At 44.5% G+C, this 23,659-nt stretch overlaps 1 protein-coding gene across 3 annotated transcripts in view; it reads right to left on the reverse strand.

Annotated features, from left to right (window-relative positions):
- The window catches only part of NDFIP2 (Nedd4 family interacting protein 2), a 148,838-nt gene that overhangs the window by 92,274 nt on the left and 32,905 nt on the right, over positions 1-23,659 (reverse strand). The window contains exons 3-4 of one of the 3 annotated variants that reach the window (XM_069758064.1): positions 22,286-22,413; positions 3,895-3,954 (exon numbers count right to left, since the gene is read on the reverse strand). In XM_069758064.1, coding sequence (XP_069614165.1) covers positions 3,895-3,954; positions 22,286-22,413 — 188 coding nt within the window. Of the gene's footprint in view, positions 1-3,894; positions 4,012-22,285; positions 22,414-23,659 lie in introns of all 3 variants that reach the window. The other 2 variants (XM_069758066.1, XM_069758065.1) reach the window with 2 other exon arrangements.

The following is a 23,659-nucleotide window of genomic DNA, read 5'->3' on the forward strand; positions in this document are numbered from 1 at the left end:
AGGTGAGTATGGTTTTTTTTTTTGTTTTTTTTTATATATTGCAGCAGCATACGGGGCATATACAATGGAACATTTTATGGGGCCATAAACCATAATGGAGCATCTTATGGGGCCATAAACCATAATGGAGCAGTGTACAGGGGCATATAGTATGGAGCATCTTATGGGGGCCATAAACCTTTATGGAACAACGTACGGGGCATACACTATGTAGCATCTTATGGGGGCCATAAACCATAATGGAGCAGTGTACAGGGGCATATAGTATGGAGCATCTTATGGCGGCCATAAACCTTTATGGAACAACGTACGGGGCATATACTATGTAGCATCTTATGGGGGCCATAAACCATAATGGAGCAGTGTACGGGGGCATATACCATGGAGCATCTTATGGGGGCCATAAACCTTTATGGAACAGCGTATGGGGCATACACTATGGAGCATCTTATGGGGGCCATAAACCTTTATGGAGCAGTGTACGGGGGCATATACTATGGAGAATCTTATGGGGGCCATCAACCTTTATGGAGCAGTGTACGGGGCATATACTATGGAGCATTTTATTGGGGCCATAAACCTTTATGGAGCAGCGTATGGGGCATATGGATGGGAGCAGCAAATTAAAGAACGGTGGCGCAGGATGGGAGCAGCACATGACATGTGCTGCTCCCATCCTGCGCCCCTGTTCTGTCATGTGCTGCTCCCATCCTGCGACCGTTCGGTCATGTGCTGCTGCCATCCTGTGCCCCCATTCTGCCATGTGCTGCGTCACCGCTGTGCTCTGCTTTACGGCCAGCCGGCGCTGACAGTGCAGGTAAGCAGAACGCCAGGGGACGCGACAGACACCGGAATGTAAGTATGTAGTGTTTTTTTTTTTTTTTTTTTACATTTACACTGGTAACCAGGGTAAACATCAGGTTACTAAGCGCGGCCCTGCGCTTAGTAACCCGATATTTACCCTGGTTACCAGTGCAGACATCGCTGAATCGGTGTCACACACGCCGATTCAGCGATGTCAGCGGGTGATCCAGCGACGAAATAAAGTTCTGGCCTTCTAGCTCTGACCAACGATGTCACAGCGGGATCCTGATCGCTGCTGCGTGTCAAACACAACGATATCGCTAGCCAGGACGCTGCAACGTCACGGATCGCTATCGTTATAATTCTAAAGTCGCTCAGTGTGAAGGTACCTTTAGTTTAAAACTATGGATGTTGAGAGTATAATATTAGAAAAAAAACTATTCACCCCCTTTGCAAAATAGGTTTAATCAGCAAAAAAAAAAAAATACAGACTTTCTGCTGTTCACCGAACACCAATCAAACAAGAACAATTTAAAAACCTCAACACAATTAACAGAGCAAGTGGTTCCTCCAAATTCACCAGAAAATTACTACTGCAGTCTCAGAATTATTCAACCCCTACATGAAGACTTAGTATAACTCCTTTGGTTGTTATGAGCCGCTAGAAATGTGATGCATAGCCAGACCCAGCATCTGGCAGCAGTACTGAGGAAACTTTGCCCAGTCTTCAAGGGCAATGACCTGTAGTTCACTAATATTCTAAGATTGAGAGTAATGGACACTCCAGAACTTCTAAAACTAGGTCTTGGTGGACTCTGAGAAGTGTATGGTGTCATTGTCCTGTTGGCTGAACTAAAGATAACCAAGATTCAGCGTCATCACAGGAGTCAAGACATTTTCTCCTGGGATGTCCTGATACTTATTTGAATCCATCTTACCCTCCACATTTTAAAAGGTTCCCACTGACAATAGAAGCAAAACAGCCCTAGAGCAAAATCAACCCACCACCATGCTTCACCATAGGTGTAGTGTTATTTTCATGCCATGCTTCATTCTTTATTCTCCAGAAATACTGATCCATTGGCCTGAAAAGTTCCAGTTTTGTTTAATCGCTCCACAGAACAGAATCACAAAAATGCTGTGGCTCATTTATATGGTTTTAAGCAAATTGGGGGGGACTTTTCTTGTGCATCTGGAGGGTGGGGAACATGGAGATTAGGAAAACGTTCAGTATGCAAATTACTGTGCAAACTGAAGCATGCTGCCACCAAATCTTGCTGCAGATCTTTTGAAATCAACTCGGGGGTGGAAAGGATTTGACCACCTCTCTCCTCAGGAATCTCCTGGAAGCCGATGGCTGCTTACTCTTTCTGCCACTTCCAGTTAGTGCAGACAGTGTTCGTTTAAATTTGAACTGGTGAATTATGCTTCCAACCATATTCAATGCCTTTGTTATCTTTTTCTGTTTCCTTTCTTGAGCAAAGCTATGACTGCTTCATAACTTTGTGAACCACTTTTGACAATCCAAGAATATTACTGAACTGGAGACCATTGCCCAGCAGGAAGGAATGAAGCATCAAATTTGCAGTACCATAGGTCATAACTAGTGATGAGCGAGTGTGCTCGTTACTCGAGTTTTCCGACCATGCTTGGGTGTTCTCCGAGTCTCTTGGGCGTGCTCGTATATTATGTTTGGGTCCCCGCAGCTGCATAATTTGCAGCTGCTCAGGTGTTCTCCGAGTCTCTTGGGCGTGCTCGTGTATTATGTTTGGGTCCCCGCAGCTGCATGATTTGCAGCTGTTAGACAACCTGAACAAATGCAGGGGTTGCCTTTTTGTTAGGCAATCCCTGCATGTATTCAGGCGGTCTAGTAGCCGCAAATCATGCAGCTGCAGGGACTCAAACATAATATATGAGCATGCCCAAGACACCCGGAGAACACCTGAGCATGCTCTGAAATCTCGAGTAACGAGCACACTCGCTCATCATTAGTCATAACAACCAAAGGGTTCTCTAGTCAGTACTAATGATGCTTGTCACAAAAAAGTTGAATAATTCTGAGACTTCTGTAGTCATTAAAAGTGGAATTTTTGGAGGAATTTAGACAAACCACTTATTATAATAGTTATGTTGAGGTATTTAAACTGAACCTGTCACCTTGGAAAACCTGCAGATTTCCTCCTGGAGGCTGCCAGCTTTCAGTTATAGGGGCGGTGCAGAAAGCGATTGCAGTCACCGCTCGCTATACTGTAGGCACGTGCCATGACAATTGAAAGCCGGTTTTGTAGCATTTTTTTGGAGAGGTGTCGGTCACAGTGTGAGGAATGCTTATAGCTGACACTCACAGTATACGGAGCTGTATGTTAATCTCTCCCTGCATCAATTCTACAAATGAAATTTGGCCACTACCAGGAAGAAATAAATTCATTTCTTCTGGTAGCCATTCTCTGCACATTAATGCTATAATCTACTAGTAAATAACATTGTCCAAGGTGACAGGTTCCCTTAAAATTCACCTCATTTCGCGAACAGCAGAAAGTCAATTTGTACATTTTTTTAAATTTGTAAATGTTGCTAATAGTCCTCATATACAATGGGGGCTGCGTAAGTATTTGTCTGTAGGCAGAGACTCAGACCGGTGACCCATCAGTCTATTCTCAGATCACGTTTTGTGATGTAAGGGTTTTTCCTTGTCTTACTAATTACAAAAAGGAAGAATCAGGTCACTGCAAGAATTTCCAACTTATTAAAAAAATCTTCTTGTATGAAATTGAGCTCATTACCAACAGCTACGCCTACACATCCCGATTCTCAGACTGACCGACACCAGACCCATTCATCATAATTCAAGACAAAGCCAGAACGCTTGTGATAGATAAGGATGAATTCTTTATACCATTCTAACAAGTCCTCTTGAAGGTAGGGCGCTTAATAAGAGAAGAGAGCAGCAAGACAAAGGAAATCATTACCATGCAATAAGCTATGGAGGACAATTCATTATCCAAGCTTTTAATAACAGATGGAAAAAGAGAGAACGTTCACATCTCAGCATGAAAGACATTGATATCAAAGTCTAAAATGGTTCCATACCTCTGAAGGACTGAGGAATATTTCATCAAACAGACTTCTAGACTCTCTAATTTGGCCGTGCTTAGCATGTAAAACAAAGACACAAGACAAAAGAACTGAAGCAGTTAGGTCATTGACCTAGAAGGAAAGCAAACAATTTACCAGTTTCGCAGCCTTCAGATAATTTCACATTATTATTACAGAAAACATGAAAATAAAGATAATGAGAAGTTATACCAAAGACTCAGAAAGTAAGGGTGTACATATTAATAAGATATGCTGAAAGGTCAATTACCTAATCAGAGAGTAAGGAATTTGAACCATCTCCCAAGATACGCAACATTTCAGAAGCAATTGTCAGATAAAATCATTTCACTACCCACCAAAGGCAGAGAAATCTGTGATTAATAGTTTCAACCAGCGGATATTGGATGGTAATGGTATTACTATGGGGCTTATACACCATGGAGTTATCAGTATGACCCAGTAGATGCCATTCAGGTGCTAACATTTTATATGGGCAGCCTCACACCAAGTCTACGGGGGATGATGTGATAGGCCGTAAAATGGTAATACGTATTGAGGGGGGTTTTCATCTTATTTTTATGCCTGCTACTCCAGCGCTGCCTCTCTGCCGCTGCCCTCAGCCCTTATTGACATGACAGCAGCTAGACCATTACCGCTAATGTTAATTACTGGGCTCGGCTGTGATCCTAATTTATTACTACCATCCCTGAAAATTGATATGAGAATGTCAGAACTAAAAGGTGCTCATACTGTTCAGATTAGGGCCATCGGGACCTGCCAATATCAGCAGTAGCAACCATCAAGTACATTAGGTGACTTGCCAACATTTGCTCAGCCTATGTCAGAGGATACATAAGATTGAGTGTGTTGAAATTTACATGCCTGATCCATTTGTTCTACAGGGAGGACAATTTAGGGTATGTTCCCACGGTCAGGAAATGCTGCGGGTTGGACGCTGCGTACATCCGCAGCGTCCAACCCGCACCGGCCAGATGTTACAGCATAATGGATAGGATTTGCACTTTGCGTGCACGGACGCCTCCGGCTTCCCTGCGGAGACAGACATGCGGCGTGTCTTTCGAGACAGCAGCATGCCTATTTATCTTGTGGAAATGCTCTGTCTCCGCAAGATAAATTTCCCGTCCAATGTATTGGGCGCTGTGATTCCGCATGGTTCAAAGAACACATGCGGAATCACCTGCATTCAAAAGCCGGCAGCGCTTTGGACAGAGCGGGACATGTGCTGCAAACAAAGCGCTGCCTAATACGGACTGTGGGAACATACCCTCAAAACCTGAGCCGAACGATAAGCAAATATACGTGCAAAGTGTAAGATCACATTCACACTGTGGCCATTTCACAGACAAAAGCCAACTAAAAGCAAAAACTAAAAAAAAAAAAAAATCATAGACCCTACAACAAATAAATAAGTAGTTCCAAATGTAAAGAGAGCAAGAAATGGACGGTACTCGAGAGATGTGTACTCCTTGGAACTTTTTAAGAACTCACTGAAAAATCGTCCCATACAGCTTGTGGGTATAAGGTGCTCTAGCAGTATAAGCATATAGCTAAGTGAATATCAAAGAACAAAAAGTCTGCGGCACTCACCCCGTTGTTGCTGTGTGAATGTGTTCTTTATTGAAACATGACTGTAAAGGGAACTTGTCACCCCGAAAATCATGGGTGAGGTAAGCCCACCGGCATCAAGGGCTTATCTACAGCATTCTGTAATGCTGTAGATAAGCCCCCGATGTTACCTGAAAAAGGAGAAAAAGATGTTATATTATACTCACCCCGGGGCGGTCCCGCTGCTGGTCCGGTCACATGGGCGTCTCTGGTCCGCTGCGGCGCCTCCTATCTTCATTACAAGACGTCCTCTTCTGATCTTCAGCCACGGCTCTGGCGCAGGCGTACTTTGCTCTGCCCTGTTGAGGGCAGACAAAGTACTGCAGTGCGCAGGCGCCGGGCCTCTGACCTTTCCGGCGCCTGCGCACTGCAGTACTATCCTCTGCCCTCAAGAGGGCAGAGCAAAGTACGCCTGCGCCGGAGCCGTGGCTGAAGATCAGAAGAGGACGTCTTGTAATGAAGATAGGAGGCGCCGTAGCGGACCAGAGACGCCCATCCGACCGGACCAGCAGCGGGACCGCCCCTGGGTGAGTATAATATAACGTCTTTTTCCCCTTTTTCAGGTAACATCGGGGGCTTATCTACAGCATTACAGAATGCTGCAGATAAGCCCCTGATGCCGGTGGGCTTACCTCACCCGCTTGTGGCTGAATCATCATCATCAGTTGTCACACCGGTACCAGCCATTCGGTATTTTCACTAGTTTCTTCTGCAAACCAATGATCTGGACCAAAAAAGGCAACATGTAATGTTTTTTAATCTGCTTCTTTAAAAGATCAACAACGGATGTGCCTTACAAATGTGAACCATCCCATAGAAATGTGCAATCCTGTAATATAATGATGTGTATGAGTAATAACGAAAGTAGATAACCAGAAAAAAGTGGTAAAAAGACAGAACAAAATCAACTTTGCGGCTTTCGTTTTGCATTGTAAAGGCGCTTAAGTACAGCAACTCATCAGACGCCGCTCTCTTTCTCGAGAGAAAACCATTTCATACTGTGTAATTGAGCCGGGCTGACAGACGGAGACGGTCTAGAACAACTCCCTGTGTGCTGAAATGGGCTCATAGAAGAAGATAGCGCTAAGTACTGCTCTCACAAGGCATAAAACAACATTACCGATAACAGCCTGAAGTAATGTGCTCTACAACCACAATCGAGTCGAGAGCTGCCGGAACAGAACACGCACAGAACAGGAGAACACCATCCCAGCGCCACTATATTGGGTACTTAGATCTGTCATCCATTACCGGGAGTTTCATTGTGGCCAGGAAACAAGGACGAGAAGAGGGAAGATTTAGGCAACTCAAATTAAAAAATTTCTTACACTAAAACTGCCCTTATAGGGATATTATTTGCATTAGAAACCAATTTATTAAAACAAAGTTAATACAGGGATTAAAAAAAGCAAAAAAGTATTTTCCCATAAATGGCTACATTTTGCCTTTACAGCAGTGTGCAAAATAATAGCAGTGACTTCAAAAACATGAGTTAATAAAATCTTTATTCTAGTTTTTATTTCTATGCATTGGGAACATTGCACACTACAGTTCTCCGTGTTCTGAATTAGAGAGCAGAGAATTTTTAACTACTTTACAGAAAATAAAAAAAACAACAATGGGCTGTTCAAAAAAAAATAGCAGTGTCTGCATTTGTCTTTACAAGCTCACTATATGTCCTTTTTTGTGGATTTAGCATTCCTGTGAATCACTAACCTAATTAGTTGTATAGTCACAGTTTTTTAGAACTGCTTCACATCTCTGTTGCATAAAGTCAACCAACTTCTGGCCCCTGTCACCTGTTATTCCTGCCCAGGTGCTTTCACTACACCCCACAATTTTTGGGCATTTGTTGGCTTTTCCTCAGAAACGGCATTTTTAACGTCAGCAATCAAGTGTTCTATCGGATTAAGGTCCGGGGATTGGGCTGGCCACTCCATAACCTCAGTTTTATTGGACTGGAACCAAGATTTTGCTTGTTTACTGGTGCATTTAAGGTCGCTGTCTTGTTGAAACACCCATTTCAAGGGCATATCCTCTTCAGCATAAGGCAACATGACCACTTCAAGCATTTTAATACATGCAAACTGGTCCATGATCCCCGGTGTGTGGTAAATAGGTCCGGCACCTTAGTAAGAGATATACATGCACATATCATGATGCTTGCATCACCATGCTTCACTGTCTTCAGAGCGTACTGTGGCAGGGTTTGGGGGTCTTCTGACAAACGTCTGCAGCCCTTTGGATCCAAAAACAATAATTTTACTTACTTCAGTCCACAAAATGTTTCTCCATTTCTCTTTAGGTCAGTTGATGTGTTCTTTGGCAAATTGTAATGGTCACAGTACTCACTGGTAACTTGAGACTGTCTCTCATTATCCTGGAGCTGATCTTTGGCCGAGTCTTTGCCATTCCAGCTTTTTGTCCATCTATTCGAATGGTAGTCTTCCGTTTTCTTCCACATCTCTCTGGTTTGGCTTTCCATTTTAAAGATCTGGAGATCATTTTCGCAGAACAGCCTATCATTGTCTGCACTTCATAAGTTTTATTCTCTCCAATCAACTTTTTAATCAAAGTACGCTGCTCTTCTGAACAATGTCTCGAACGGTCCATATTTCTCAGGCTTTCAAGGAGAATGCATGTACAACATGTCCTGGCTTCATTCTTAAATAATGGCCACCCGATTCACACCGCTTACTTCACAGAATGACTGACCTCACTAATTGAACTCTACACTGCTAATATTTTGAACACACCTCATTTCAGTTATTCTTATATACAAGACTTAAAAACTTGCAGGTCATGAATGTCCATTCTGTTGGTTTTCTTAGTATCTACGGCAACTGGTAAATTGCTTGACATGTGGTAATTCGTTTAATCTGGTTGTCATATTGGACTGCTATTATTTTGAACACTACTATACACCGTGAAGGAAATTATTATTTGATCCCTTGCTGATTTTGTAAGTTTGCCCACTGACAAAGACATGAACAGTCTCTAATTTTAAAGGGCCATTGTCACCCCCTCCAGCCGTTATAAACTAAAAGAGCCACCTTGTGCAGCAGTAATGCTGCATTCTAACAAGGTGGCTCTTTTAGTTTTTGGTGCATGTATTCCCAAAATAAAGCGTTTTATTCTCCAAAATACCTCTCTTTTGCCAGGGAGGCAGGTCCTCACCCCCCTGCTTGAACCGCTACTCTGCCGTCACTCAAATATTCAGGGGCTCCGGGTGCCGCCCCCTCCGCGCTGTTTTCGCTTGAAATCCGGCGCCTGCGCTGTGTAGTACTGTGTGGGGCAGGCGCAGTGAGGTCTGGCCATCTGACGTCACAGCCAGGCTTGCAGACTGCGCCTGTGCGGCCGCCATGCCTATGAATCCCAGCCCCGCACTGTGCATAATGCATAACACACTGCGGGGCTGGGATTCCCAAGGTGGGTGGCCGCACTGCCCGCACAGGCGCAGTCTGCAAGCCTGGCTGTGACGTCAGACGGCCAGAGCTCACTGCGCCTGCCCCACACAGTAATACACAGCGCAGGCGCCGGATTTCAAGCAAAAACAGCACGGAGGGGGCGGCGCTCGGAGCCCCTGAAGATTTGAGTGACGGCAGTGTGGCGTTTCAAGCAGGGGGGTGAGGACCTGCCTCCCTGGCGAAAGACAGGTATTTTGGAGAAGTAATAAAACGCTTTATTTTGGGAATACATGCACCAAAAACTAAAAGAGCCACCTTGTTAGAATGCAGCATTACTGCTGCACAAGGTGGCTCTTTTAGTTTAGAACGGCTGGAGGGGGTGACAGTGGCCCTTTAAGGGTAGGTTAAATTTAACATTGAGGGTATGTGCACACGTTCAGGTTTTTTCGCATTTTCTTCGCGATAAAAACGCATTACAAACTGCAGACATATGCATCCTATCATTTAGAATGCATTCTGCAATTTTTGTGCACATGATGCGTTTTTTTCCGCAAAAAAAAGCATTGCGATAAAGCAGCATGCTCATTAATTTTGCGGATTCTCTGCGTTTTTCCCGCTATTTTATGCATTTGGGAAAAAACAAACAAAAAACGCACAAAAAACGCGTAAAAACGCATCATAAACGTGAAAAAAAACGCATGCGGATACCCTGAGAGATACAATATCAAAAATAAAATCCCTTCCCCCCCCACCTCCCCCCAAAAAAAAAAAAATCTTTTCTTTAGCACACCAAGTAAACTGCAAATACTCTTCACTTTCTTTTGATGTATGCTGTGGATGCGATTTGCAATGATGGGCCAAACCTTTTGATGGTTAGCATGTACAACTTAAATGGGTTCTCCAAGACTATAATAAAACTAGATGGTGGCCCGATTCTAACGCATCGGGTATTCTAGGATATGTATGTATATAGCAGCCACATGGTATATACCACAGACCACGTAGTACATACCAGGTGGCTGCTATATACAGTTATATGAAAATGTTTGGGCACCCCTATTAATCTTAAGCTTAATGTTTTATAAAAATTGGTTTTATTGCAACAGCTATTTCAGTTTCATATATCTAATAACTGTTGGACACAGTAATGTTTCTGCCTTGAAATGAGGTTTATTGTACTAACAGAAAATGTGCAATCTGCATTTAACCCCTTAGCGACCGCCGATACGCCTTTTAACGGCGGCCGCTAAGGGTACTTAAACCACAGCGCCGTTAATTAACGGTTAGGGTTTGGATTAGGGTTGGTATTAGGGTTAGCGTTAGGGCTAGGGTTAGGGCTAGGGTTAGGGCTAGGGTTAGGGCTAGGGCTAGGGTTGGGGCTAAATTTAGGGTTAGGGTTGGGGCTAAATTTAGGGTTAGGCTTCTTTCACATTTACGTCGGTACGGGGCCTTCGCAATGCGTCGGCCCGACATACCGACGCACGTTGTGAAAATTGTGCACAACGTGGGCAGCGGCTGTAGTTTTTCAACGCATCCGCTGCCCAATCTATGTCCTGGGGAGGAGGGGGCGGGGTTACGGCCACGCATGCGCGGTCAGAAATGGCGGATGCGACATACAAAAAAACGTTTCATTGAACGTTTTTTTTGTGCCGACGGTCCGCCAAAACACAACTGATCCAGTGCACGACGGACGCGACGTGTGGCCATCCGTCACGATCCGTCGGCAATACAAGTCTATGGGCAAAAAACGCATCCTGCGGGCACATTTGCAGGATCCGTTTCTTGTCCAAAACGACGGATTGCGACGGATGCCAAACGATGCAAGTGTGAAAGTAGCCTTAGGGCTAGGGTTAGGGTTGGGGCTAAAGTTAGGGCTAGGGTTGGGGCTAAAGTTAGGGTTAGAGTTGGGATTAGGGTTAGGGTTTGGATTAGGGTTGGTATTAGGGTTAGGGTTGGAATTAGGGTTACGCTTGGGATTAGGGTTAGGTTTGGGATTAGGGTTAAGGTTAGGGTTGTGATTAGGGGTGTATTGGGATTAGGGTTAGGTTTGAGGTTAGGGTTGAGATTAGGATTAGGGGTGTGTTGGATTTAGGGTTTTGATTAGGGTTATGGTTAGGGTTGACATTAGGGTTGTTTTGGGGTAAGGGTTGTGATTATGGTTAGGGTTAGTGATTAGGATTATGGATCAGGTTGAGATTAGGGTTAGGGGTGTGTTGGGGTTAGGGTTGGAGCTAGAATTGGGGGGTTTCCACTGTTTAGGTACATCAGGGGGTCTCCAAACACGACAGCCAATTTTGCGCTCAAAAAGTCAAATGGTGCTCCCTCCCTTCTGAGCTCTGCCGTGCGCCCAAACAGTGGGTTACCCCCACATATGGGGCATCAGCGTACTCGAGATAAATTGGACAACAACTTCTGGGGTCCAATTTCTCTTGTTACCCTTGTGAAAATAAAAACTTGGGGGCTACAATATCTTTTTTGTGAAAAAAAAAAAAATTTATTTTCACGACTCTGCATTCTAAACTTCTGTGAAGCACTTGGGCATTCAAAGTTCTCACCACACATCTAGATAAGTTCAATGGGGGGTCTAGTTTCCAAAATGGGGTCACTTGTGGGGGATTTCTACTGTTTAGGCACATCAGGGGCTCTCCAAACGCGACATGGCATCCGATCTCAATTCCAGCCAATTCTACATTGAAAAAGTAAAAACGGCACTCCTTCTCTTCCAAGCTCTGCGGTGCGCCCAAACAGTGGTTTACCCCCACATATTGGGTATTGACGTACTCAGGAGAAATTGCACAACAACTTTTGTGGTCTAATTTCTCCTGTTACTCTTGTGAAAATAAAAATATGTGGGCAAAAAGATCATTTTTGTAGAAAAAAATGCGATTTTTTTTTTTTTTTCATGGCTCTACGTTATAAACTTCTGTGAAGCACATGGGGGTTCAAAGTGCTCACCACACATCTAGATAAGTTCCTTAAGGGGTCTAGTTTCCAAAATGGTGTCACTTGTGGGGAGTTTCCACTGTTTAGGCACATCAGGGGCTCTCTAAACGTGACATGGCGTCCGATCTCAATTCCAGCCAATTCTGCATTGAAAAAGTCAAACGGCGCTCCTTCACTTCTAAGTTCTGCGGTGCGCCCAAAAAGTGGTTTACCCCCACATATGGGGTATTGGCGTATTCAGGAGAAATTGCATAACAAAATGTATGGTTATATTTCTGTTTTTACACTTGTTTAAATAAAAAAAATGGTTCTGAATTAAGATGTTTGGAAAAAAAAGTTAAATGTTCATTTTTTCCTTCCACATTGTTTCAGTTCCTGTGAAGCACGTAAAGGGTTAATAAACTTCTTGAATGTGGTTTTGAGAACCTTGAGGGGTGTAGTTTTTAGAATGGTGTCACACTTCATTATTTTCTATCATATAGACCCCTCAAAATGACTTCAAATGTGATGTGGTCCCTAAAAAAAAAATGGTGTTGTAAAAATGAGAAATTGCTGGTCAACTTTTAACCCTTATAACTCCCTAACAAAAAAAAAATTTGTTTCCAAAATTGTGCTGATGTAAAGTAGACATGTGGGAAATGTTATTTATTAACTATTTTTCATGACATATCTCTCTGATTTAAGGGCATAAAAATACAAAGTTTGAAAATTGCAAAATTTTAAAAATTTACGCCATATTTCCGTTTTTATCGCAAGTAATATGGAAGAAAAGTTATCACTAACATGAAGTACAATATGTCACGAAAAAACAATCTCAGAATCAGCGGGATCCGTTGAAGCGTTCCAGAGTTATAACCTCATAAAGTGACAGTGGTCAGAATTGCAAAAATTGGCTCGGTCATTAAGTACCAAATTGGCTCTGTGACTAAGGGGTTAAACAAAATTTGACAGGTGCATAAGTATGGGCACCCTTATTTTCTTGTTTTAAATACTCCTACCTACTTTTTACTGACTTACTAAAGCACTTTTTTTGGTTTTCTAACCTCATTGAGCTTTGAACTTCATAGCCAGTTGTATGCAATCATGAGAAAAGCTACTTAAAGTGGCCACTTGCAAGTTGTTCTCCTGTTTGAATCTCCTCTGAAGAGTGGCATCATGCATCATGGGCTCCTCAAAACAACTGTCTAATGATCTGAAAACAAAGATTATTCAACATAGTTGTTCAGGGGAAGGATACAAAAAGCTGTCTCAGAGATTTAACCTGTCAATTTCCACTGTGAGGAACATAGTAAGCAAATGGAAGAACACAGGTATAGTTCTTGTTAAGGCCAGAAGTGGCAGGCCAAGAAAAACATCAGAAAGGCAGAGAAGAATGGTGAGATCAGTCAAGGACAATCCTCAGACCACCTCCAGAGAGCTGCAGCATCAACGTGCTGCAGATGGTGTCACTGTGCATCGGTCAACTGTACAACACACTTTGCACAAGGAGAAGCTGTATGGGAGAGTGATGCGAAAGAAGCCGTTTCTGCAAGCACGCCACAGAGTCGGCTGAGGTATGCAAAAGCACATTTGGAGAAGCCAATTTCTTTTTGGAAGAAGGTCCTGTGGACTGATGAAACCAAGATTGAGTTGTTTGGTCATACAAAAAGGCGTTATGCATGGTGGCCAAAAAACAGCATTCCAAGAAAAACACTTGCTACCCACAGTAAAATTTGATGGAGGTTCCATCATGCTTTGGGGCTGTGTGGCCAATGCCGGCACCGGGAATCTTGTTAAAGTTGAGGGACGCATGGATTCCTCTCAGTATCAGCAGATTCTTGACAATAATGTTCATGAATCAGTGACAAAGTTGAAGTTACGCAGGGGATGGATCTTTCAGCAAGACAATGATCCAAAACACCGCTCCAAATCTACTCAGGCATTCATGCAGAGGAACAATTACTCTGTTCTGGAATGGCCATCCCAGTCCCCAGACCTGAATATCATTGAACATCTGTGGGATCATTTGAAGAGGGCTGTCCATGCTTGGCGACCATCAAACTTAACTGAACTGGAATTGTTTTGTAAAGAGGAATGGTCAACCTTCATCCAGAATCCAAGAACTCATTAAAAGCTACAGGAAGCGACTAGAGGCTGTTATTTTTGCAAAAGGAGGATCTACTAAATACTAATGTCACTTTTCTGGTGGGGTGCCCATACTTATGCACCTGTCAAATTTTGTTTGGATGCAGATTGCACATTTTCTGTTAGTACAATAAACCTCATTTCAAGGCAGAAACATTACTGTGTCCAACAGTTATTAGATATATGAAACTGAAATAGCTGTTGCAAAAAAAACAATTTTTATAAAACATTAAGCTTAAGATTAATAGGGGTGCCCAAACTTTTTCATATAACTGTACATACATACATATTGTAAAATACCCGATGCGTTAATATAAGCCACGTAGTAAATAACACAGCCCACATAGTATATAACACTGGCCACGTAGTATGTAACACTGGCCACGTAATATATAGCACAGCCCACATAGTATCTAACAGTGGTCACGTAATATATAGCACGCAGTATAGAACACAGCCACGTAGTATATAACACTGCCCACGTAGTATATAGCAGCCATGTAGTATATAAAGCAGCCCACGCAGTATATAACACTGTCCACGTAATATATAGCACAGCCCACGCAGTATAGAACACAGCCCACGTAGTGTTTAGCAGTGTGGGCACCATATCCCTGCTAAAAAAAAAATAATTAAAATAAAAAATAAATAGTTATATACTCACCCGGCGGGATCCAGCGAACCTCTGGCGATGCGCGCGGTTGCCGCCATCTTGCGTTCCCAGAATGCATTGCGAAATTACCCAGATCACTTAGAGGTCTAGTAAGACGGTAAAGTCTTCTGGGTAATTTCGCAATGCATCTCTGGGACTGGAAGCTGGCGGCAGGCGCGAGCGCATCGTCGGACTACGGGGGGCGAGTATAGCAGGTTTTTTGTTTTTTTTATTATTATTCATTATATCTTTTTACTATTGATGCTGCATAGGCAGCATCAATAGTAAAAACTTGGTCACACAGGGTTAATAGCGGCGGTAAAGGAGTGAGTTACCTGCGGCATAACGCGGTCCGTTACCGCTGGCATTAACCCTGTGTCAGCGGTGACTGGAGGGGAGTATGGAGCGGACACTGACTGCAGGGGAGTAGGGAGGGACTAATCTGACTGTGGCCGTTGCTGATTGTCATGGCTGCCGCGACCAGGCAGCTGGTGAGACCAATCAGCGACTTGTATTTCCATCACAGACAGAGGCCACGACCAATGAATATCCGGGACAGACAGACAGATTATATAGTAGATGGCCTCCATTACATAATTCAAACAGAAGCTATCCTAGTCATGTTAAGATGGGCTGCAGTCTGAAGAAGCACAACTCCTAAGACCTGTGTCTCAACTGTCAAAAGATCGGTATCGTAAGCACACATACCGGATCTACTGAAGAAATGTGCAACAGAAGAAAATTCTTCCTTCTTCTCAGCTGACTGAGCGCAAAGATGTTTTTCTCCAGCCTCTGTGCTCAGTTAGCCAATGAGAAGATTTATTTCTTCTCCTGTCACACACTTCTCCAGCAGCTCCAATATGTGCATTTATGATACTTGTCTTCTGACATTGGAGACACAGGTCTCGGGAGTGAAGTTCCTCAGACTGCAGCCCATCCTTATGTGACTCGGACGGGCTGCCCTCTGAATTACGTGAAGGGGGCCATTTTATGACATTCTTTGAGAACCCCTTTAAACAAATTAGCTGCTAATATCGAACAATTTTAAAAGCTACCATAGACACTAGAACTAGACAAAAATAGAAGAGAGTTTTCCCCAGATCATTGGAGGTTATAAAAACGGTAATTAGACCTACCGGTAATTGTATTTCCAGGAATCCATCCTGACAGCACCATTGGAGGACGTCCTTCTTACCCTCAGTGGGACAGGAACAACAAGCGGTTAAAAGGACCCTCCCCACTCCATCCACCAGTGATTTTCTAAGTACCACATCTGGGTGGATGCAAAAAAGAGTTTATTAACAGTCATACACCAATGTTACATCACATTAGTCTATAATACAAATTTGCAGTGGGAGGGAACTAGTAGTGCTGTCAGGATGGATTCCTGGAAATATAATTACCGGTAGGTCTAATCACAGTTTTCCAGTTCTCCACCTGACAGCACTATTGGAGGAATACCAAAGGATGGTAAACTAGGGTGGGACTACTGCATGTAATTCTTTTCTACCAAAGACTAACTGATCTGATGAGACATCTAATTTATAGTATCTGGCAAAGGTAGAAAGACTGGTCCAAGTCGCCGCCCTACAAATCTGTTCTGCTGAGGCTCCCCCCTTCTCTGCCCATGATGTAGCAATAGCTCGAGTTGAGTGGACTCTGAGAATATCCGGGAGATCTTTCCCTTGGTCTGTATTTGCTAGGTTTATCATGGTTTTAATCCACCTAGCAATGGTTGATTTTGCTGCCTTACAACCTCTATTTGGACCCCCGTACTGTATGAACAAGTTAGGGTCCGGTCTCCAACCTTACGTCTCCCCCAGGTATTTTAGAACAGTCTCTCTAACGTCAAGGTTATGGTAGACCCCTTCCTTCATGTTTGTAGGGTGTTGGCAGAATGAGGGAAGAATTATCTCCTGATTTATATTTGTTGAGGACACTACTTTGGGGAGGAAGGCTGGGTTAAGTCTTAAGACTATTCTGTCGTCAAAGATCTGAAGATATGGATCTTGAATGGATAGAGCCTGCATCTCCCCAAAATCTTTTAGCTGACGTGATGGCAATTAGGAAGGCAGTTTTAAAGGAGAGATTGGCTATGCCCATATCTTCTGATAACAAGTACGGGGTTTTACACAGGGCATTAAGGACCAAGTTTAGGTCCCAAGGAGGAGTTGATTTCCTTACAAGTGGTCTCATTCTCTGTGTGGCCCTGGAGAATCTTGCTATCCAAGGATGGGAGGCTAGGGACAAATCAAAAAAGACGCTAAGCGCTGCAATCTGTACTTTTAAAGTACTAGGCGGGAAGCCCTTATCAAAAACCAATTGTAGGAAGTCGAGGATTCTGGGAATGTCGGGTTTTGAAGTATCCACAGGAACTTCACCTAAGAAAGAACAACACCGCTTCCAGATTTTGTTGTAGATTGCTGAGGTCACCGGCTTCTTGCTTGCCTGGAGTGTGGTAATGACATCCTCTGACAGGCCTCTGGATCTTAAGGTACCTTCACACTGGCCAACTTAACAACGATATCGCTAGCAATCCGTGACGTTGCAGCATCCTGGATAGCGATATCGTTGTGTTTGACACGCAGCAGCGATCTGGATCCTGCTGTGACATCGTTGGTCGGTGCAGAAAGTCCAGATCTTTATTTCGTCGCTGGATCTCCCGCAGACATCACTGAATCGGCGTGTGGGCCGCGCTTAGTAACCTGATGTTTACCCTGGTTACCAGCGTAAACGTAAAAGAAAACCAAACACTACATACTTACATTCCGGTGTCTGTCCTCCGGCGCTCTGCTTCTCTGCACTAGCGCCGGCCGGCCGTAAAGCACAGCGGTGACGTCACCGCTGTGCTTCCCGGCCGGCGCTTACACAGTGCAGAGAAGCAGAGCGCCGGAGGACAGACACTGGAATGTAAGTATGTAGTGTTTGTTTTTTTTTACGTTTACGCTGGTAACCAGGGTAAACATCGGGTTACTAAGCGCGGCCCTGCGCTTAGTAACCCGATGTTTACCCTGGTTACCAGGGGACTTCGCATAGTTGGTCGCTGGAGAGCTGTCTGTGTGACGGTAAATGTGACGGTACCTTTAGGGTTCGCCGTTCAGGACCAAGCAGATAGGTGTAGAGAGTCTGGATTGCTGTGGAACACCGGTCCTTGGAGTAGAAGGTCCTGCCTTTTCGGTAGTAAGATGGGTCTCTCTGTTGACATTGTGGATAGTAAAGAGAACCAGCTCCTTTTCGGCCAAAAAGGAACCACCAGGATGACTGTTGCTCTTTCATCCCGTATCTTCCTGAGTGTCTTCGGTATCAGAGGAAGAGGCGGAAATGCGTACAGGAGACCTTCTCCCCAATGCTGAGACAAAGCGTCGACTCCTGAGGCTCCATCTGGAGGATTGAGAGAAAAAAATGCTCTGGTCTTCGCATTTGACCTGATGACAAAAAGATCCACCTGAGGTGTTCCCCCACTGCTGGCACAGACTGCTGAATATTTCTGGATTTAATTCCCATTCTCAGGGATCTACAGGCGTTCTGCTCCAGAAGTCTGCTACTTGATTTTTGGCGCCTTCCAGGTGAACTGCCAAGATGGATTTGACAGATTTCTCCGCCCATCTGAAGATCTGGTCTGCTAGGTGTTGCAGCGGTGGATGTCTCAGACCTCCTTGGTGTCTTAGAAATGCTACTGCTGTCACATTGTCGGACAGTATCCTTACGTGTCTGTCTCTGACTTGGGCTTGGTATAGCACCTTCCAGATAGCATACAGATCCCTGAAATTTGATGACTTCGCAGAAATCTGAGGACTCCACTCCCCTTGGTAGTATGTCCTTCCTATAGGTCTGCCCCATCCAAACTGACTGGCATTTGTGGTAACAGTGACACAGGGATAGAGGACCCATGGAACCCCCACCTTTAGGTTCTCCGGTGTGGTCCACCAGGTTAGGGATTTCTTTCCCGACGGAGAAACAATGATTTTCTTCTCCAGAGAATCCTGCCTCCTGTTCCAAGATCTCAAAATCTCTTTCTGTAACTCTCACAAGTAGAACTGGCTCTATTTCACACAGGGTATACATGCCGTCATTAAGCCCAGAATCATCATTGCTTCTCTTATGGAGGGAGTACTCTTCCTGAATTGGTATATGTACCTGATAAAGGCCTTTTGTCTGTCTTCTGGTAAAAAAAGATGTTCTGGCGTTGGAATCTAATATGACCCCCAAAAATTTCATTCTGGAATTGGGACTAGGCATAATTTTTTCCAATTCACAATCCACCCCAGATCTTGTAGAATGGAGAGTGTGAATCTGCAGTATATTTAGAGAAGTTTCTCTGATCTCGCCAATATCAAAAAGTCATCCAGATATGGCACTATGGCAATATTCTGGTTCCTTAGATAGGCTACTACCTCCGACATTAGTTTGGTAAATATTCTGGGTGCTGAAGCAAGACCAAAGGGGGAGACACGTGAACTGGAAGTGATACATTACTCCTTTGTTCATCAGGGCGAATCTCAGAAACTTCTGGTAGGAAGCGTGTACTGGGACATGGTAGTATGCATTGCTTAGATCTAAGGTGCACATCACCACATCTTTGTCTATGAGAGGCGTTGTGGACCTTATAGATTCCATCCTGAATCTTTTGTACCTGAATCAGCTGTTCAGGGGTTTTAAACTTATAATCGTTCGGGAGTATCCCAAACTTTAATATCCTCTGGATTATAAGGTAAATGGAGTCTGAAGTCTCTAGGTACTACTAGTCTCTTTTCCGCTTCCTGCCACTCTTCCAAAATCATGGAACAAACATGATTGTTCACTGGAAACAATTTAGTGACTTAAGCATGTAAACCGCCAAACATTTCATCTTGAATTGAGGTTTCCTCTGGCGTGTCCTGTAACTGCATGGTGCTAAGTATAGCATGTAGGAGTTCATCCGTATCTGCCGCCGAAAAGAGATACCCCTTTCCTCCTCCTACTGGTTCCTCTCTTCCTTCTTGGTCCAATTCCTCTGAATCCTCTTCCTCCGATAAAGGACTAGAGTCTCTGGGTCTTTTCCGCGATGTTTGCGGTTCTGTCTGGCTGGCGTGGGGAAAATTCAGGCTCGAGATGGATGCCTGAACTTCCTGACGCATCATTGTTCTCATATTGGTTAACAAAGTAGTCTGTTCTTCCCTAATGATTTTAGATGTGCACGACTTGCATAGTGGCTTTCACCAATTTTCCGGGAATCTAGCTGCACAAATAGGGCATTTACTTTTTCCGGATTTTTCCTTTTCAGGCGCAGGGATGGGAGGCTCAGCCTAAAATACATAGAGATCCTAGTATGTAGGGGAGTAGGGGAATAGATAAGAAGCATCGTGGTATGGCTTTGATTAGCGCACTCACATGCCCCTGTGGCTGATCTGGCCCCTCAGGTCTGGCTGCCTCCTCCATTGTGGTAATACCTTAGCCGGAGAGCTCCTTATCAGGATGGCTGGTGGCATATAGACCCCCATACATTGTTTATATATGTTTTACCTGGTTGATCCTGCCCTCCTTACCGCGTCCTCGCGGCTGACTGTGCTCAAAGGCCTCTCCTGAGGTCAGCGCTGTCGCTGGCGTCTCGCTCTCCGGCTCTCGCCGCGACCGGAAGTGACACGGCCGTCGCGGCCGTAAGTGACGCGGCTGTTGTACCTGGAGGCGGCCTCCGCTGATGGAGCAGCCGCATGCTGGAATCGGCTGCTGTGCTGGAAGCGGCCGCCGCACTCACCCTCCAGCAGACAAGCACCCGGACCGAAAGCCCCCTGTACGGAGGAAGCGGACCCGACCCCAGGAGCACTGGGGAGGTCGAGGGACCACCCATGGCAGGTATCAGCCGCAGATAACTTGCAGTGGGGAAGGGAAAGGCTGGGCCCCCTGATCACCACCATCTGCACAGCACCTTCGGAGGAAAAGCTTGCCGTTCCTTTCCACAGTGGGACAGGAAAAACACTGGTGGATTGAGTGGGGAGGGTCCTTTTAACCGCTTGTTGTTCCTGTCCCACTGAGGGTAAGAAGGACGTCCTCCAATGGTGCTGTCAGGTGGTGAACTGGAAAAACAGTTTCTGTATTTTATGACATCTATATACAAGAGTGTTTGTATTTGGACTATAACCTTAGTGGCCGAGAGTTTGTGGGCCACCAGCTGTATGGTACATGGCCAGCTGTAGACTACATGACAGTAGACATCAAGTGTCGCACTCATCATTCCTGCCAGTCCTATAGCTATCTGCGCTGCTTTAGCCATTCTGTTAACCAACATGTGGACGCCAACCCTACACCCGGAGTCTTACATAATTTCATTCTAATTATGGCTTGTTTTTTATTGGAAAGCACTTTTCCTGGGTGTGCCGACTATGAGGAGTAGACATTACATAAGTGCTTACAGCACAATTTATAGTACAGGATGAGCGCACACATAATTTAGGTCTTAAATTAACTTTTACACAGCCACAAATAGATTAGCTTTAAAACATAGTTGGGAATAAGGAAAATTACATGGACACTGATATTCTGGGATAATTTCTTAATCCAACGTGACCACAAGGAATGGCAGCCATTACATATACTATATGGATGGGCTGTCCCCTTTTACTTCTAGGCTCCTAAGCGTGTAATGCCATGTTTGGGGGACAAAAATCCACTGTTTTGGTCAAAAAGTCACAGCAAACCCATGACAAGTGTTTTTTTTTCCAGATTTCATTGTGTATTTGGCCGCTGATTTCACTCTACTCCATTACAAAGCATTGGACATGGTGTAATCTGCGATGAAAGCCCGCACAAGAATGATCATGCTGCAGATGTGAAATCCGAATATGATCTCACTTTCAGGCAGTTTTTTTTCCTTTCCATAACATGTGAACAGGATTTTGTAAATGGCTGTGTGAGGAATCCGCGTCAGAAATTTTCTCCATTTTATCATTACATTGCAAATTTGTCATTTTGGCAACAAATGAAAGCTTCTATCATAGCTGGAAATTAAAGTTATATTCAGAATAGCATCATGGCTGCCATGAATTACTGTAATTAATATACTGACCAATCTGTCAACCACTGGATCTAAACAGTCACAGACAGACCCTACTTATATATATATCATCATCAGGGTTTTTGTCATTTTTTACATAATGAACAGCACGGATATATGCTGCAATACAAGTATTACAGAGCCTGGGGGTCCATCAGCCGAGACACAGAAGGAATGCAAGCAAGAAGCGATGCAGCGCTAGACTAATCAGGCTCCCGCCCCATGTACGGAGAGGAAAATCCAGTCTTTTATCCAGACTATCAATATCAACAAGAAACAGGTTTCCCCAGGATCACCTGGGTTCTCGTATTTCTGCAGAAAGAGGAACCACCACATACCTCCCATGCTGGGGGGCACCTGGGAATCTCCCTGCAATGGTCGATATGCGGTGCTAGATCTGAATTATGAGGAACGTGAAGCCTATCTCTTAACAGAAGGGACATATGTGCATTGCAGTCCCATTCATTTCAGCGTAGAGACTGCGTCTATGTCTAGTGCGGTGTCATCACAAGTTAAATTAGAAAAAAAAAAAAGATCAAAGTATAATTAAATGTTACAAGAAAAAAACATGTAAAATAATAAACCAACAGAAAAACGACTTACCCTCTGTGCAGCTTCAGCGGCGACAGCGGCCATGGCCGCAGCCTTAGCCTTCTCAGCCTCGTCATATGTTGGAAGAGTGGTCGCCACACTATACGGGGGTGGCACAGGGTAGAATTCATTCTGTGCTTCTACCAAGAAAAAACAGGAAAAATGCGTCATTTTACTACAAGCATAAGATAACTATGATTAAAAGTATCAAGCGTACGTTATAGCATAACAACAAGTGGCATTAATCTGTGAACTACTGTGCAATGGTGCCAAGAGCTGCTATAGGAAAACATGGGGCTATACACAAACTGCTGCACGTCAGGAATGGGACCGTAGGAAGGCTCAGTACGGAGACGTAGGATTTAGCTGGACAGCTAGCTCACTAATCACTGGTACAATAAAATGGAAGATTTCACATTGCCAAGCTAAGAAACAATGTATTCAGTCTTCTAGAATCATTGTGCCCGCTAAACAAACCGTGCCATCTTCACCCAGTGAATTGGCCCATTATCTGGTCTTCTTGGAAGAGACCAGCCAGAACTGAAGAGCCCTCTATTCATGAAGTAATAGGAAGGACATCCAGACAGCCATCCTAGAGCGGACCTATTATTCATGTGTCATCAGGCCGTGCAGGGCAGCCCACCGCTCCTAATAATGATTCTCCGGACACACCAGCATTCACAGCCAGTGCTCATATAGTCTGAGGTAACACATCTAGGTTTACTCTGTGTAATAAAGAAACTAACGCAGGAAACGCTTATGATTACATGTAAAAACAAAAGCAATGGGGAAGCTCCCAAAGTATAATAATATGGTGGTCGCTGGGGTCAGCACCTTCTAGACCAGGCATGAAGAACGCATGCGCCTTGCCGAAGGATGTTATGGGGCCCCCAGAGAACCGAGTGACTCCAGTTCTCACTTCTTCACGTTCAACTGAATTCTCATCTTTCAGACACAAATACAGTTAAACACTGACGCTGGCACAGAGCGGAGCAGCGCTAGTCAGCCCGGCCCAAAGGTGCAGCCGCATGACTGCAGCACTCTGCTGCTATTGCAGGCGTCGCAGCGCGGAAGAGGTAAGGACACAGCCTGAAACAGGGAGCGCTCCAGGAGCAGTATGCAGAGGGGCATCTGGGAATAGTATGGAGAGGAGCTGCCTGAGAGGAGCCATGTGGAGACGACATTACAGAGAGAAGTGGGGAAACATGGAGAAGGGCACTGGGGGGGGGGTTGACATTACAGAGAAGGGCAATGTGGGGGGACATGACAGAGAAGGGCAATGTGGGGGGGACATTACAGAGAAGGGCAATGTGGGGGGACATTACAGAGAAGGGCAATGTGGGGGGGACATTACAGAGAAGGGCAGTGCTGTGGGACGTTACACAG

The sequence above is a fragment of the Ranitomeya imitator genome, chromosome 3 (assembly GCF_032444005.1).
Source record: "Ranitomeya imitator isolate aRanImi1 chromosome 3, aRanImi1.pri, whole genome shotgun sequence".
NCBI lineage: Eukaryota > Metazoa > Chordata > Amphibia > Anura > Dendrobatidae > Ranitomeya > Ranitomeya imitator.